General features: G+C 44.2%; 1 protein-coding gene across 2 annotated transcripts in view; it reads left to right on the top strand.

Moving 5' to 3' along the window:
• The window catches only part of LOC111152576 (synaptic vesicle glycoprotein 2B), a 183,527-nt gene that overhangs the window by 97,695 nt on the left and 69,136 nt on the right, over positions 1-16,696 (top strand). For both annotated transcript variants that reach the window (XM_022511064.1, XM_022511065.1), the window contains exon 2: positions 13,386-14,225. In XM_022511064.1, the coding sequence (XP_022366772.1) occupies positions 13,685-14,225 (541 nt within the window). In that variant the 5' untranslated portion in view covers positions 13,386-13,684. The remainder of the gene's footprint in view (positions 1-13,385; positions 14,226-16,696) is intronic.

The following is a 16,696-nucleotide window of genomic DNA, read 5'->3' as shown; positions in this document are numbered from 1 at the left end:
ACCAGGAGACCCTGGCCAAGCAGTGTGGGGTAAGACCGGGGCGGGGGTGGGGGGGCAGCCGCTGAGGGTGGGAACTGTAGGCAGTCCTAGAGCTTTTCCAGAGCTGGGTAATTGCAAGGCTAGAATGTAGCAAAAATCTGGTTAGTTAAAAAAAACAAAAAACAAAAAACAAACAAACAAACAAAACATGCAAAAGGACCAAGAGCAGTGCACAGGTGAATTGGGACACCAGGACACCAGGAAGTGTTCCCCCAGCCATGGCTCTCCGATTTGCCTTTGGGGCAAGGTGCGAAGGTCTTGGATCCTCCTTGACATCACCTACATCAGTTTGTCTATCTGTTGGTCTTTATGTTCCTCCCAGATCTAGACCTACTAAGTTTTTTAAAGATCCAGAATTTCAACCAGTATCCCTTCCTGGCCCAACACGTTTGTTTCATGCCAGTTCTGTATTTTCACTTTTGGAGGTATACTTCCAAAGTTTCTAACAAACTGCAAGATGGGGGCTATCTTATGGGTGAAGAAAGGACTCTATCCTTACAGAAAGCCTGTTGTTTTTAGATCTAGTAAAAGTTTCTATCAACTAGGATATGAGGACCATGAGGGCAGGAGCTGGTTATATTCTCCTTGGAGTTCTGAGCACCTCCCACGTAATAGGAGCCCCTCCCCCACAGTTTTCATGAAATAGTGAACAACTGTCATGACGACAGTTCAGTAAGGCTCGTCCCTTAGGGAGGGACTGCCCGAAAGGATGAAAATGCAGCTGGGGAGGTGGAGGAGGTATTTCATGAGGGTCCTTCAAGGCCAAATAAAGGACAGTATTTTGAAGGTTTTGAGAAGCCACTTAGGAGATTATAGTCAGGTGGTGTGGAGGTGGGCTGACGGTGTTGAGGGAATCCATTTGAGTGAAGAGTGCCAGCGGGACGGAGCACAGGGCATGTCTCCGGACCTTGTTTGTTCAGCATAGTGTCAAAGGTGAAAAGCGAGTAGGGTCAGCTGGCAAAATCCGCAGGCCACACAAGAAGGGGATCTCTGGCTTTCTTTGAAGACGGCCATGGTAGTCTTCAAAGATACATTCAATTCTTTTCTTGGCGTAGCCGTCTAAACTATTTGTTCCTTCTCTTCAAGCTAGTCTTTCAACCAGGAGAATTGTTTTTGAGTCACATCTATTTGGGGAAGGACAAAAATGTGTCTGAAAAGCCCAGCAGGTTCTCATATCTCTTCTTGCTCTGGGAGATCGAAGTCCACCAGCAATGCGACCTACCTAGAAATGTTCCCTTAGGATAACCCTGTGCTGTGTTCTGAGTCTCCCAGTGGATCTGTGTCGCACAGGGGTTCCATTTTAATGGCTCTTTTCTTTCCAAAGGAAGTACTACTTCGCAGGAAAACCCAACCCAACAAAACAAACAAACAAAACCCCCCAGAACTTGCCTCCATTCCTTTCCCTTCCTCTAGACTAGGCTAAAATGTGTCTGTGCCAGGTTTGCTCCTAGAGCTTCGAGGCATCAATTAGTTGAGCACTTTCTGTTGTCACTCAAGGACGTTCCCAGTGTGGCCCTAACTTCTTTCCCGCCTTTACCCCCCACCATCCTCCCCAGGGCCCCCTGAGTTCCCTCCTGACTCATCGGTTTCCCTGGAAACACATCATTAGATAATTCGGCATCACTGAAGGAGAACAGAATATGCCTCTCCAAAAGATGTCACCTTGGCCCACTGATTATTTTGAATTGAGCTTACTTAAGAAATTGTTGGTGCGAGAAGGATCCTCGGATCATGTTTTGTTCCTCTTAAAGCAGGAAATAAATCCTCTTTGTGAAAAGTGTGATCCTTGTACCAGGAGGGTTGAAGATGTCCTTATCACCAGACTTAGGAATTTAGGGCCAAGAGGGCTCCATGAAGAACACTTGTCACTTCTTAACTAGTTTATTCCCCCAAGCCCGAAACCCTTCATCTGGTCAATTCTTTTTTTTTTTTTTTTTAATATTTTATTTATTTATTTAACAGAGAGAGAGAGTGAGAGAGAGAGAGAGAGATCACAAGCAGGTAGAGAGAAAGGCAGAGAGACAGGGGGAAGCAGGCTCCCCGCCGAGCAGAGAGCCCGAGGTGGGGCTCGATCCCAGGACCCTGAGATCATGACCTGAGCTGAAGGCAGAGGTTAACCCACTGAGCCACCCAGGCGCCCCCATCCAGACAATTCTTTAGAAATGTAATGTTTCTTTGTCTAAAATGTATAAAAGCTGTCTGCTTTGGTCACTTGAGTATCCTATTTTTTTTTTTGTTGTTCCTGTACATCCAAAATAGAATTGTTTTTCCTATTAATCTGCCTTATGTTGATTGTTAGGTAAGCCAAAGAGCCTAGAAGGAAAGAATGGAAAGGTTTTCCACCCTTGCATTATCCAAATTTTCAAGAATCACTGTATAAATCTGTCAGTCTGAGCATTTACCTGGGCACCTATCTTCCTAAGTGAACCCACAGGGATATGTTCAGTTTTTGGTGTACAGTGCATACTCTTTGTTGAGTGTACTTGATTGTAAGGTAAAGTGGAATTGTAGAGGAATGTTCTGGTATAGAATAGGGGAGGCCAGATCCCAAGGACCTGGGCTGGGAATTCTGAGTTGTCCGGCAGGCAGGTCCTCCCAGTGGTAGTCAAGAGATTCCTGCGCACGTTTACGGTTCCTTTGCTTGCACTGGTTTCCAGGAGAGGAAGGGAACAGGAGAGGAGGTAAGGGTAAGGGGGAGGAAGCTTAGTATGGGTTGAGAGTTTGAATCTGGACTCTCGAACTTATTGGCTATGTGAGCTTGGCAAGTGCCAGGACCTCTCTGAGGCTCAAGTTTTCTCTTCTATGGAGTACAGAAATAAGGATATCTATCTTGCTGTGTTGTGAAGTTCAATGAGATGATACATTTTTATTACTCAAGTGAGAAAGTGTTGCTTTCTTTCTACTTGGAAGGCAGTGTTTTCTGTCTGGGTGGTATTTGCCAGCTTTCCATCAGTCATGCACGATTCTCCTCGAGACTTTTACCATATCATTGGCAAAGATCAAACATCACTGTACTCCCATTTAATTTTAAAAAGTAAACTCATTCTTACTAACAGAATACATTTGTTTAGGAAGGAGACTGTATCACTCCTGTGACCATAGGATAACTATAAAAACAAACACAATGAAAACAACACAGTGCTATGTTACTGATGTTCGGCCAGATACTGTTTACTTTGTTGCAAAAAGGGTATTCATGAGTTAGCAGGTAGGTGGCAGAGCAATGCTGGTCCCCCAAAGATTTTGATGTCCATGACCATCAAAAGGGATTGAAAGAACAGTGAAAAAATACAATCACCCTTTCTCTATGTGATTCAATGCTACTTAACGCTATGCTTGAACACCTTATGAAATCATGTCAGTTCCCACAAAATAGAGTATCTTCCACTTTGGGAAATGCCAGCATTGAGCATCAGTCATTTGCGCGCACAATATTAGCCCATGACCGCAGGGATGTGGGTCAGGGTCAGGATCTCCAGAGAAGGGAGCTGCCATGGGGTGGTGGGGAGAGGTGTTCAAGACCCTGGCCTGGGGGTGAGGGGTGGAGGTGGGGATTCAGGGCAGACCTGCTGCAGAGTGGAGTGCTAAAAATCCAGAGGGTCTCACCTCGAAGGCTGCAGGTTTGCTGCTCAAGTGGGGTGAGGGTAAGGGTCTGATTGTTCTTGTGGCTCTGTTATGCATTGCTGAAGAGGTGAGGGAATATGTAGAAATGCAGGTCTGGGTTCTGGGCCTTTATATAATTATAGCTATTTTTATAGAGCTCTTACCAAGGTTTCTGAACATATTAACTCATTTAATTCTCATAACAACCCAATGAAGAAAAATCTGAATTCTTTTCATTTCACACATGAAGAAACTGCAGCCTAAATGTTAAATAACTTGCTCTCATTTCCTGAGCTTGTAAGCGGCAGAACTGGTATTGGTAAATGTATGTGGTGGGCAAGAATTTGCTCTATAACATCACCCAAGGCAAGAAAGATCATTAAAAGTGTGTTTTCTTTCTTTCTTTCTTTCTTTCTTTCTTTCTTTCTTTCTTTCAAATCGCAGCAGTGGTAGTAAGGTGGCCATCATCAGTCTTTATTAGGGCTCCCTTCTCCGTTCCCGTGGACCACTTAAGTGGTCCCACAAACATTGAGATCACCTGGCTCTTAGCCTGTGGCTGTGGCCACCATGGTTTTCCTTGTTCTTCCTGCTACTCAGGGCTGCCACAGGGGCAGGCTTTGTGCCCTCTGCTAAGCAGTTCCAGTCTGGATGAATGCAGTGACACCACTCAGTAAGTCCTGATTCTGTTTACAGATTGTACGCCCAGCTGGGACCTGTGCTGCTGATCCCAGGGCTGCAGGATTAATAGTCTCCATAGACTCCCCCTACCTCTCCCCCATCCTGCAAGAGGGACTGGAGTCCATCTCTTCTCTGGAAACTCAGTACCTGCTTCTCAGAGTTTCCCTCCGCCAGAGCTTGGGCACCCCCTCTACAAGTCAAAACACCAGCCCCTCTTCCTCTTCCCTTCTGGCTTAGCTCCTGGGTCAGTCTAATTGTCTGAAGACTTGGTTGAAGGCATCTTTGGACTTGCCCTTGAATCAACACACACACACACACACACACACACACACACACAAACATATTACCTGTTTCCTATAGAAAGAAGAACGTAGGGTAGATCTTCTTGACCTTGATTTAGCACAAAATTGCCCAGAGAACTTGCTAATAAAACAGATTTCTGTCCCCTTTTTGTTTCAAAGGATTTGGGATGGAGCCCAGGAAGCTGTATTTAACTGGCACAAAATGATTTTGCTGTAAGTGATTTGAGAACCACACTGTGGGAAACATTGACCTGCCTTTAGCACACAGAAGAGCCAAGAGGGAGAAAATTAGCATTTCAGGGAGTACTAGGCAAACATTAACACCTTGACAAATCAACCTGTGTACTATAAATACATATTTGCAATATATAATATTATGGAAACTATTGGTATAATGATAAGAATATATGATTTGCTTGGCAATTTCAACTACTCTTATGGTATGATCATTTTTTTTTCTGAATAAGTCCTTCAAAAAACATAATTTTTTATAACACCATAATATTTGTGTAAGTATGCTAACGTTTATTTACCTATTCCCTGTTTTTTAACATATGTTTCCAGGTTTGATGTTCTAAGTAATGTTTTGATCAACATATGCCTCCATAAGTTATTCTCTTGCTTTGTATTTTAAGATGAAGAACGATTCTGAACATCCCTAGTACTTTCAAGGATTTAGTATTGCTTTGAAATACTTTGTTGTTTTCCTCTCTCTGAAAGATCAGGTGTTTTGGTCTGTGTTTAATAATCAGTTGTTTCTCATACCTTGGGAACAAGCTTTCTGTTTTAACACAATGGAAATAGCTAAGAAGGGAGAGCAGTGTACTTTCCCTGTCATGCTAATGAGCATATGCAGTTATAAGTGGGACAGAGACAGTGATTCTGGGGAGCCTCAGAGAACACTGTCTCCCAATACCAGCCAGAAAAGTCTCGGTATTTGCAGCCCATGGGTTGATGTAACCTACCCTAGAATCATCAAGCGATGTGTTTCAAGGAGTACTGCAGGAGGTTAAAACATACGTTATGGCCAGGAAGTTGATAACAAAGAACTCAAGCCTTCCTGAGAACCCCTGCACCACACGATCTCAGCTGGGAGCTTGATGGCTGTAGAAGGCCAGTTAGGGAAGCAAAGGAATGAATAGGGCCTTGTGAAAGGTGGCATCTTCAGGACATCAGCTGGGCTGACTTTTTTTTTTTTTTTTTAACAAAGGTAAACCAGTTGGTCTATTTACAGAAAGTGTAAGGGCACTCTGGCCCATGGGCCATTTTAGACATGCTTTCAGCCTGACATAGAATAAATACTAACCTTTAAATTTTTTTTTAAAGATTTTATTTATTTGACAGAGAGAGAGAGAAATCACAAGTAGGCAGAGAGGCAGGCAGAGAGAAAGAGAGGAGGAAGCAGGCTCCCCGCGGAGCAGAGAGCCCGATGTGGGGCTCGATCCCAGGACCCTGAGATCATGACCTGAGCTGAAGGCAGAGGCTTTAACCCACTGAGCCACCCAGGCACCCCTAAATACTAACCTTTAATGAGCAAACATTTCCAAAGACCTTCTGTGGTTAAACACCCATGTTTGGTGTTGGAGATGCAAAAATAGGTTAAAAAAAAAACCCCAAAAAACCCAAACCCAGCGCATTATCTATCCTAGAATTGCTTACAACCTCTTGGCAGAGAGACACATAAACAATTATAATAAAATATGATAATAGAGATATCATGAGACCTCTTGAAGTAACTCTAAATGTTTAAGTATAAAGAGCCATCAAATTGCCAAAAATGGATTGTCAGTTCATAAATGTTGCTTTTAATTTAAAAAAAGATACTATTCCTAGATATTAAAATAATAACAATTATGTTTTAAATATTATTCTGTTGGTTCAAAGCATTGTCACAGATTCTGGAAAGGACCTAAAGAAGTCACCTAGTACAGCCACTCCTTTTAGGGACCTCAGAAAGTGAGTGACTCATTCAAGGTTCCCCAGTGACTTGATGGTAGAGATAGGACTATAATTCATGTCCTCCTTCCAGTGGTCCAGTGATCTTTCTCTTCCACAGCCTACAGTATTTTATACTGAGTCCCCCTGCCCTCTCTTGGTACTCATTTTTGGTATGACCGACGCAATTTGTATGAAAACTTGAGGAAGAGGTGCCTCAAATGCGAACTGACACATCGGACATCTCATTAGTACCCATTGGAGTTTGTCGACTTCCCTATTCATGTAAAATAGAATTATAGCAAGCTTCCCAAGGGTCTAACTCTCAAGGGTATAACTCAAAGGTATAACTTCTCAAGGGTATAACTCAAGTTATACCTTTATATGCCTCAGTTCTCCCTAAACTCCTGCCAAATACTTTCAGGGGTACACAAGTCAAGTTTGTGTGTTGGTGTACTAGTCCTTCTGGTCCAGGTTATCCAACATTTTCTTCTGCCTTGATTCACTGGGGTGAATCTCCCTTCAAGGCCAATTGTAACTGAGGGTACAGCTGCTGTTGAGGGGGCCAACGAGAGTGCCTATCTTTCTGGGGTGGGTGCTGAGGACACTACTATCTTTGCTAAGGGGACCATCTTCTCTTATTGCTTGTGCTAAAGTTGCTACATTCCAGGCTCTTGATACATCACCAAGATTTGACTGAATCTGGTGAAAAATCTGAGTTTTCCCTTCCTTCAGTTGTGATTCACTGGGCTGTGACCAGGTTGGGCTCTCCAGTTCTCTCTTCCAATTGGAAGCTCTTAGCCCCACATGCAAATAGTCTCTGGGATGCTCACCAACTGGGCTCTCAAGACATGAGAAAAATCCTAGGATGAAGAGACCTTAGGCTTGAGGCATAAAATGAGTACCTAACTGGAAAAGCCTGGATTCCATGGATGTTAACACAAATTCCAAGGGAAAAAGAGGTTGCGATCATGGGAAACGCTGATTTCAACCAGTGAAGTAGATTTATTTTGGTGGGGGAAAGAACGGCAGCTTTCTTCTGAGGTATAACGTATGTAACATTAATCTACTCAGGAGTGTAGGAATCGATGTTTTTTTTTTTAATTTGATAGACAGAGATTACAAGTAGTCAGAGAGGCAGGCAGGAGGGAGAGGAGGAAGCAGGTTCCCCGCTAAGCAGAGAGCCCGATACGGGGCTCGATCCCAGGACCCTGGGATCATGACCTGAGCCGAAGGCAGAGGCTCTAACCCACTGAGCCACTCAGGCGCCCCTCGATGATTTTTTTTAGCAAATTTATGAAGCTGTCCAACTGTCACAAAATAATCCAATTTTAAAACATTCCTGTCATTCCCCCCAACCCACATTTCCTTAAGTTTACTTACAGCCAATCCCCACTCCCGCCTAGAGACTTTCTGTCTCTGTGGTTTTGCCTGTTGTGGACATTTCATGTAAGAGGAGTCGTATAATACGCGGCCTTTGGCATTTGGCTTCTCGGACTTGGCCTATTGTTTTTGAGGCTCGTGCATGAATTATGTATCAGTACTTTGTGCCTTCTTTTTGCTGGTGATTATCCCATTGCCTGGCTATATCACATTTTGTGAAGGACACTTATATTATTCCCAGTTTGGGGCTGTTCCAAATTATATTATCAGCATTCCTGTATTAGTCTTTGGGTGGACTTTTTTTTTTTTTTTAATTTCTCTCAGGCAGATACTTAGGATGGAATGGCTGGTGTATTTTATAAGCGCATGTCTAACATTTTAAGAAACTGCCACGCTGCTTTCCGAAGGAGCTGAGCCGTACTTCATCCCCAGCACCTATAGATGAGGTACGGGGTGCAGCTCACTGTGGTGTTAAGTCAGTATCTATTCAGGTCTTTCACAGACTGGAACCTAGGAATGTTCAGTTTGAATCTCCAGAAGAGAATAGTGAACGGGATATGCCATGTTTCCCAAACTTATTTGCTCCTGGAACTCTATCTCTTCCCCCTACGCCTCCCGAAATGAGCTTATGAAGGACCTAATGTTCTAGAGCACCCATTTCGGGAAGCATTACATCATTCTATTCTGATATTATTTTTAGCTTTGTTCTCTGTGATATTTAATTACACACAAGGGTGTACCACACAGGGATGCTGCGTTGAACAGCACAGACTCAGAGGTTCAGAGAACATGAGAGGTGAGAGAAGAGGCTGATGAGGTTCGTCAGGCTGGCATGAGTCAGAGAGGGAGAGGTTTTCATGAGGAACGAAATGCCAGTTCGTTTTTCTCTGTACTTGGTTCCCCGGCGCGGCCCAGATGGACCCCCACATCTCAAGCTGGGCTGGGCTCACGTTGAGATGCTGGCTACACTTTAATTGTCAACGCTCCGTCAGATAACGGTCACGATGACAGCAACAATGATGATAATCAGATCAAATTTACATCCGTCACATCTGTGCCTGGCACCATGCTAAGCGTTCTTCATGGATTATCTCACATGGGTGCTTTTATTACAACTGCTTTACAGATAAGGAAATTGAGGCCCGAAATGAAGAGCTTGTGTGCTCAGGTCATAGGGTGTGGCGGAGTCAGGACTTGAACTGGGGCCCCCTGATGCACGAGTTTGTGCTCTTGGACCCCTCTACTCTGTGTCCCACCACCCCACCCAAAAAGGCAATCTGAAAGAAGTCTGGAAACAGATTTTCATTTTGGTTATACAGCACCTGGAGGATTCCGGAAAGATTTCCAGTCTAGAGTTTGCCCTCCAAGCATCACCATTGTCCCAGTCACCTCACCTTCTCCTTGTCCGCTGATAGGAAATGCACCATCTGTTCTCCTGTGGGAGTCTTCTCGTGTCCATCCTTTTCTTCCAGTCTCACGGCCACTACCTTTGTCCTGGCCTCATTTCACCTCTGGATGTTTACCCTCCCCACCATGAAATTTCTACCTAGTTTCACTGTTCCCAGATTTTCTCTTAAAAACCAGGTCACCTATTTCTACCAGCGAGATCTTTCTAGATCCCTGCTCTGTGTGACAGGCTCCTCTGCTCACTTCAACAACTGTCATGGCTCCCTTTGCTCAGTGGAAGATTCCCAGTCCTTGAGCAGGGCATTCAGACCAACTACTTTTCATGGCCCCATTCTATCACCTCTAAGTCTCCCTTCTTGGTTTGGCTGCTGTAGGCAGGTGTTTCACTGCTGCCCAAACAAGCTGTCATGTTCTCTCCATGACTTTGCTGATCCTTTGTCTCCAGTGCACAGTGGCCTCCTCTCCTTCTGGCTTCTCTAAGCCCTTTTCTGCTCTTGACAGTCCCCAGCCTCTAGGATGCTGTTCCAGCACATCCCATAATGACCCGTCCCTCTTCTGAACTCCTGGGAGAGCCTACAATTGTGATGTCTTCAGCATCAGTCTTGTTTACTGTGAAATAAGTTCTTAATAATAGCCCTTGCCTCATAGGGTTGAATAAAAAAACAGGATACACGTGATATCTCTTAGCCTAGTACCTGGGACAAAGCCACAAGGCAAGTTTTCAATTAATAAAAGATACTATTATTAATAAATAAAAGATACTATTATTAATAATTAAGATTGTCATTTTTATTACTGCATCATGACTCTTCCATGAGGAATGGATGTCTTGAGGATGGGGCTCAGGTCATGTCGGATCTATCACATTGCCTGAAACACCAGAGATCCTGGGGGATGTTTATGCAGGATGGGCACACAAAGCCTATCCTGAGGTCAGAGACTTGATGCCACTCTTGGCTCTGCAGGGAACGGGGCGTGTGACCTTAACTTGTCTATTTGGAGTCGATTCTCTTCCCATTGTATCCCCTCCCTAAGGTTCTCCGTGAACATGCTTCAAATCTAATCCCTGATGGTTGGTTTTCTGTGTTAACTTGGATACCTTCTTTGATCCTCCCTAACCCTCAGTTTTCTGCATCCATAAAATGGAGAGAATGGTTTTGCTTCATGATTGGCTGTGAGGATACACGGTTATTGCTTTTCAGTCAATAGTTGCTCTTATGCTTATTCTCTTATTGCTGGTTAGAGGATAAACACTTGGCTTGTTAATGTTGTTGAGTTGGTTAGTTCATTTCCTGGGGCTGCCTTAACCGAGTACAACAGTGTGGATGGCTTAAACAAAGAAATCCACCATCTTATGGTTCTGAAGGCTAGAAATCCGCAGTCAGGGTTGGTTCCTTTGGAGGGCAATAAGGGACACTTCTCGTCTAGCTTTGGGTAGCCTCAGGCATTGGTTTGTAGATGGTGCTCTCCCCAAGTCATGTCATCTTCCCTCTCTTCAGATCACTGTCTGAGTTCAAATTTCCCCTTTTTATAAGGTCACCGGTCATCCTGAATTAGAGCCCACCCTAATGATCTCATATTAACTCAATTATTTCTAGAAGGACCGTATTTCCAAATAGGGTCATATTCTGAGATACTGGGGGGTTAGCGCTTCAATATACCTTCTTGGAGATTCACATTGAACGTGATTAATGGTTGTATTCTCTGGAAAATGCTTTGCTGGAAAAATAACTTGGCATTTCTCAATGGAAGAGAAAACAACCCCACAACACCCGACGGTGACTCCTCGTTACTCGACTAACCTCGCCATCTGCAGAAGCTCATTTCACTGGATCAGATGAGTAGAATTAGCTTCGACAGAGATCTCCTTCTTTCCACAGAGTCAGTCCCAGGACCTCTGCCCCTTATGACATTTTCCACATATACTTTTAGAATTGCAAATCTATCATTTCTGGTTCATGACATTCTTTGCAGAGCCCCCAGGATGGAAATAACACACCAGATCTCAGGCAGTTGGCATTCTTTCTGTTTTTTTTATAGCACTCTGCAAAACTCTCATGCTGTTTACATGTGATTTATATTCCTCCTGTGGTTCCTAAATGGATATAATAAAAACAGATTTAGAATATTAATCTGACATGGTTCAGGCCAGCATGGTCCAATACAATTTTATTTACTGGGGATGGTAAAAAATCTGAAAAGATAAAGTGAGAATCAGTCCTTAGTAAATCTTTCTTGCTGGCTCTTAAGACACTGTTCCTGGGAAAGCTGTCCATTAAAGTCCTTGGGATGTTTGTGGAAAATGTAGGTTTCAAGGTCCCACCCACCATTCTGCAAGTTCTAAGTCTTTGGAGGAGGGGTCCTGGGATTTGTGTTTCTAATAAGTCCCTCAAATCCCTGTGGTCCTGGCCTTCTTCTACCTTTGAGAAGCACCACCCAGAAAAAATGTGTTTTGTTTTTGTGTCACGTGAGTTCCAGAGCTAGAGTCTGTCCAGGGTTGAAGGTAAGGAGAGCCAGGCAGGTAGGCGTGGGGCAAGGGGATGAGTGTGTCCCGTCTGTTGTGGGGTGGCATCTTCGTGTGGATTTCAGATGGGATAGGGAGGCCTATGAAGGTTGAAGGCACATAGACACAACAGCAGGTGAGTTGAGCTGGGGCAGCCAGCTGTGAAGGGGTCCAGCAGCCAGGGAGAGCTGAAGTGGGGTCAGGTGTCTAGGAGGGGCCTTACTTCTACCCCTGAGGGCCACACAGGGAGCAATTGGGTCTCCGTGTCCCTCCTGGGAAGCTGTGTGAAAACTCAGACCCTGGAGCTTGAACCAGCCCCTCTGCATGCTCTGGGAATCTGCATTCTAAAGCTCTCTAGGTGATCTAATGTGACAGTCCCTCTGAACAGCATTTGGGAAGCACAGGGACCATGGAAAGAACGGACTTTGGGAATCAGTGGGTCTGGTGTTGAGTCCTCGCTGTTTGATCTTGACCTAACTCCAGCTGAGCTACGGTTTCTTTATCCATAAAATGAAAGTACAAATACTTTCTTCTTCTTGTTCTGATCGTTGTGACGATTAGGGAGAAGGGACATGACACATGGAGCACAATTTCTGGCACACAGTAGGCTTCATGTAGTGGTGGCTCCAAACCTTGTGAGAACTGAGATTCAAAGGATGTGATTAGGACAAAAGGTTCCAGTCGCTGGGCATGAGAATCAACAGGTGGTCTCGGGGATTGGCCTTGGCTCGGATAGTACTGGGTCCTGGTTTCTACAGTTGGAACTAGGAAAATAAAAGAGCAACAATCATGTCAGGGCTAAAATAATATTTCCCACACAGGTCTGATGCTGTTGCAAGCATTTTATGAACAATCTTATGAGTCAGTTACTATTGTTATCCCCATTTTGCAGATGAGAAAGCAGAGCCTCAGAGAGAAGTAAGCATGGTCACACAGCCCTGATTTAGCAGCATCAAGCTCTCCAGCTCTGGGTCTTCAACAGCTTTTCCTCCTTAGCTAAGCCAAGGACAAGATCAGAGGGGCCCTTGAACCAAAGTGCTGAGTCTCAAAGTGAGCTGGGCCTTTCGAGAAATGGTCCTGGAGGTTTGCCACCGCATTCTAGATATAAAATCACACAGCCACCTCATAACAAAGTCAGAAAAGCTGGCATTTTTCTAACAGAAGCTGAGCTATAATAAACATGCCCTGTTGCCACAGGCTTGATAAATTCTAAAAGAAAATTCCATAACACAAAATCGTCTTGTCTTGAGAATCCCTTGCCCACTTTCTGTTTCCTTCTTTTGTAAGAGTTGACCCCTTTCATAGGTTACTCAGCACCTCTGAGGGCCTCTCTGACCACTGTTGTTTCTCCTCTTCTCCTTTGTCTCACTGATTCAGTCCTTATTCATTTGATATGAATCCAAATGTCTAATCAAAATTTCCTCCACCTAGCACCTGAAGCTCTGGCATTTGTAAACATATTTGTTTCATTCTGAGAGTATTTTCAGAATTTCCGTATTTTGTAACACTCCTCTCTCCCTTTTCTGTACTCCCAGGGCATAACCTTCAACAGCAGAACAAATCAGTCCTGCTAGCAAGCTACCAAGTCCTGTGGGCTCCTTGTCAAGGAAAACAGCTGGCCCCATTTCTAATCAACATCTCCCCACAAAACTCTGCTGGATCACTGAAGGAGACCAGACCAGAATTTGGAACTTTCCAAAGACTTCCAATAGATATTGAACGTGAAAAGATACTTACATTGTCTGCATCAGTCTGCTCTGTTTGGGAGTCAAGGGGGAGAATCGCCCAAGAAGTCACACAGACAGATTCTACCTTTAACGCCTCTGTACATATAATGGATGATGGTTATCGAAACAACCCAAACCTCTACCACGGTGCAAGAGATATAGCTCGAGAGGCGACCCGGCAGTCCCGGACCCAAGGGATGGATGACTACAAGTATCAGGACAACTATGAGGGGTATGCCACCAGTGACGGCTATTACCGTGGCAACGAGTCCAACCCAGAGGAGGACGCACAGAGTGATGTTACAGAAGGCCATGATGAGGATGATGAGATCTATGAGGGCGAGTACCAGGGCATCCCTCACCCAGATGATGTCAAGGCCAAGCAAGCCAAGATGGCACCCTCCAGGGCAGATGGCATTCGGGGCCAGGCTGACCTGATGGCGGAGAGGATGGAGGATGAGGAGCAGTTGGCCCACCAGTATGAGAACATCATTGATGAGTGCGGCCATGGGCGTTTCCAGTGGATCCTTTTTTTCGTCTTGGGTTTGGCTCTGATGGCTGATGGAGTGGAGGTGTTCGTGGTGAGTTTTGTCCTGCCCAGTGCGGAGAAGGACATGTGTCTGTCCAGTTCCAAAAAAGGAATGCTTGGTAAGTAGAAATTTTCAAAGATCATTCTCTTTGTGGCATTAAATTATGAAGGGGAAAGAGCAGTAAAATTTGTATAGCATCTGTCACTATTGGGCGCCTTCAGTCTGCCATGATGCCCTTGCAAAGCTCTCACTTTACCTCCATTTGTCTTGAAGGCATTTTTATCTCAGAGAAAATTAATTGGCTCAAGTTTACCCAGGTAATAAGTGTAAGAATTTGGATCCTTGCTCAAGTCTCTCTAACTCTAAAATTCTTAGTTCTTTTTCCAAATCTTATTGCCTTTTTGAGGGTGAAACTTCTCTCATCTTCATATGAAACCACCTTCCATATCCAAATGACAAATACATTTTGTGAGTGGTAGGCTAGAAGGCCTCTTCCTCCCAGCTCTCTCTGTAGAATCTGGTGGCATCTCTTCCCAGTTTCTCTTGTATGCAAGTGTTAGTGGGCAGACTGCCTACGTACCTTGGGGATGCACTCTGGGTTGAGCTTACCCCCAGATCCCCTGCTGGCCATTGGGAACCACGCTGTAAAGCACAGATGGGTTCCACAGGATGGAGGACAGACCTGCAAATCAGTAATGAGACTGGCCCCATGAGAGCCAAGCCTCAGATATTAGGGCCTGAGACAAAGAGGATTTTGTGAAGTTAGAGGGAAGATGGGCACCAATGATATGGTATAGAAGAGATTTACCATAATACAAACAAGGATTTGTCTTGGTCATTCAATGCCTTGGAAACAAACCCATTCTCTAGATGTAAAGTCCATGCAATTGATTACTTAGCACATATACAATTATTGAGAATTTACTACGAGTCATGTTCTTAAGAATCCTCAAGAATTCAAACCTGTCTAGCAACTTATTTCATTTATACAACAAATATTTATTATGTGTCCACTGTGTGCCAGCCTCTGTGCTCCGTCCTCGGGGAGAAAATATGGAACCAGACAGACATAGTCCTGACCTCTCAAGGGACTCACACACAGCAGGGCAAGTAGGCATTAGCAGACACAGAGAGTTATTTAATTACTGTCGAGATAAGTGCTACGAAATACCTTGCAGGACTCTCTCCCCTAGGACTCGCTTTAAAGCAAGGATTGGCAGGGGTGCTTGGTGGTGCGATCAGAAGCATCCAGTCTTGGTTACTGCTCCGTCCTGATCTCAGGGTCCCGATCCCAGGGTTGTGAGATCTTTAGGCTCCGAGCTCAGCCTGGAGTCTACTTCAGATTCTCTCTCCCTCTCCCTCTACCCCTCTCACTTATGCTAAAACTTCCCACTAAATAAATAAATCTTTAAAAAAAAAAGCAATTGTTGGCAAACATTTTCTATAAAGGCCCAGAGAGTAAATATTTCAGGCTTTGCAGATCCAAATAGTCTCTGTTATCGAGTCTGTGTTGGTAGCACAGAAGCAGCCATAGACAATATACAAACACATGGGCCTAACTGTGTTCCAATAAAACTTTATTTATGAAAAAAGACAAAGGGCCAGATTTAGCCTCCGGACTGTAGTTTGCCAGCCCTGATTTAAAGCCACTCTGAATAAGATTGGAATATAAAATAAAGAAAACACCTGCAATAGAGAGTTATTCCTGGAAGCTTTTTAAAATTTGTTTAATCCACTTATGTGTAACTAAGGGGCCATTTAAAATGATTAAACTGTGTCATATATGACCAGTAGGGAACTGAAAGGGATTGAGTATGTACAAATAGTAAGAATGACTTAAGGAGCAAAACTATCACCCGAAGTTTTTAAAAACCATTAGAATTTTAGTTGCTTTTTTAAATTGTATTTTTATTTAAAAGATTCTGCTATGTGCTTTTAAGTTTGAATCCATTTTTTTTTTTTTTTTTTTGGTAAGGGCAAAAAAACAAAACAAACCCAAGGCCGAAACCAATCCGTGCAGTCCCCAGTTGATCTAAACATTTGCAAGCCCTTAATTTGCTTTGTGGTATTCTCAACTGACACCCTGGGTCCCTGTTAGGCCAAGTTGGCAATGTCAGTAATGATTTCATGCCCTCTTGGTCTCTCTGCCACCCCGCTGCTTGGCAACCTCATTAACAGAGCTGTGGTATGGTTGGAGCTCCTGATGGCTCCCAGGGCAAATGCTGGGAGTCAAGGGAATGTGGTCCTAATCTGGAGAGCTCGTATTTGTGTAATTCTTTTGGGTTTTGCCAAGAAGACGCTATGACTCAGCCCAAGGGCAGGCAGGCTACCTGAGCAGAGATGGACTTCCTATGCCCTTATGGGCCCCCTGGTGTGGTCAAGGAAATGGTTCCAGGGCTATAGATGATGGGAAGGTCTCAGGGGCCAGAACTTCCACACACTGCTTCATTTGACCTTCAGGGTCACCATAGTGATTAGAGGAGTTTCACCCCATTCGTACATATCAGGAAATAGGCTCAGAGATCTATATTCTAGGTTACACGATAATTGCTAGAGCTGGGATTTCAACCCAGGTTTGTCTGATTTCAA

The sequence above is a fragment of the Enhydra lutris genome, unplaced genomic scaffold (genome assembly GCF_002288905.1).
Source record: "Enhydra lutris kenyoni isolate GAN:26980312 unplaced genomic scaffold, ASM228890v2 scaffoldscaffold29, whole genome shotgun sequence".
NCBI lineage: Eukaryota > Metazoa > Chordata > Mammalia > Carnivora > Mustelidae > Enhydra > Enhydra lutris.
The sequence above is the reverse complement of the archived record's forward strand: the minus strand, read 5'-3'. Positions and strand labels throughout refer to the sequence as shown.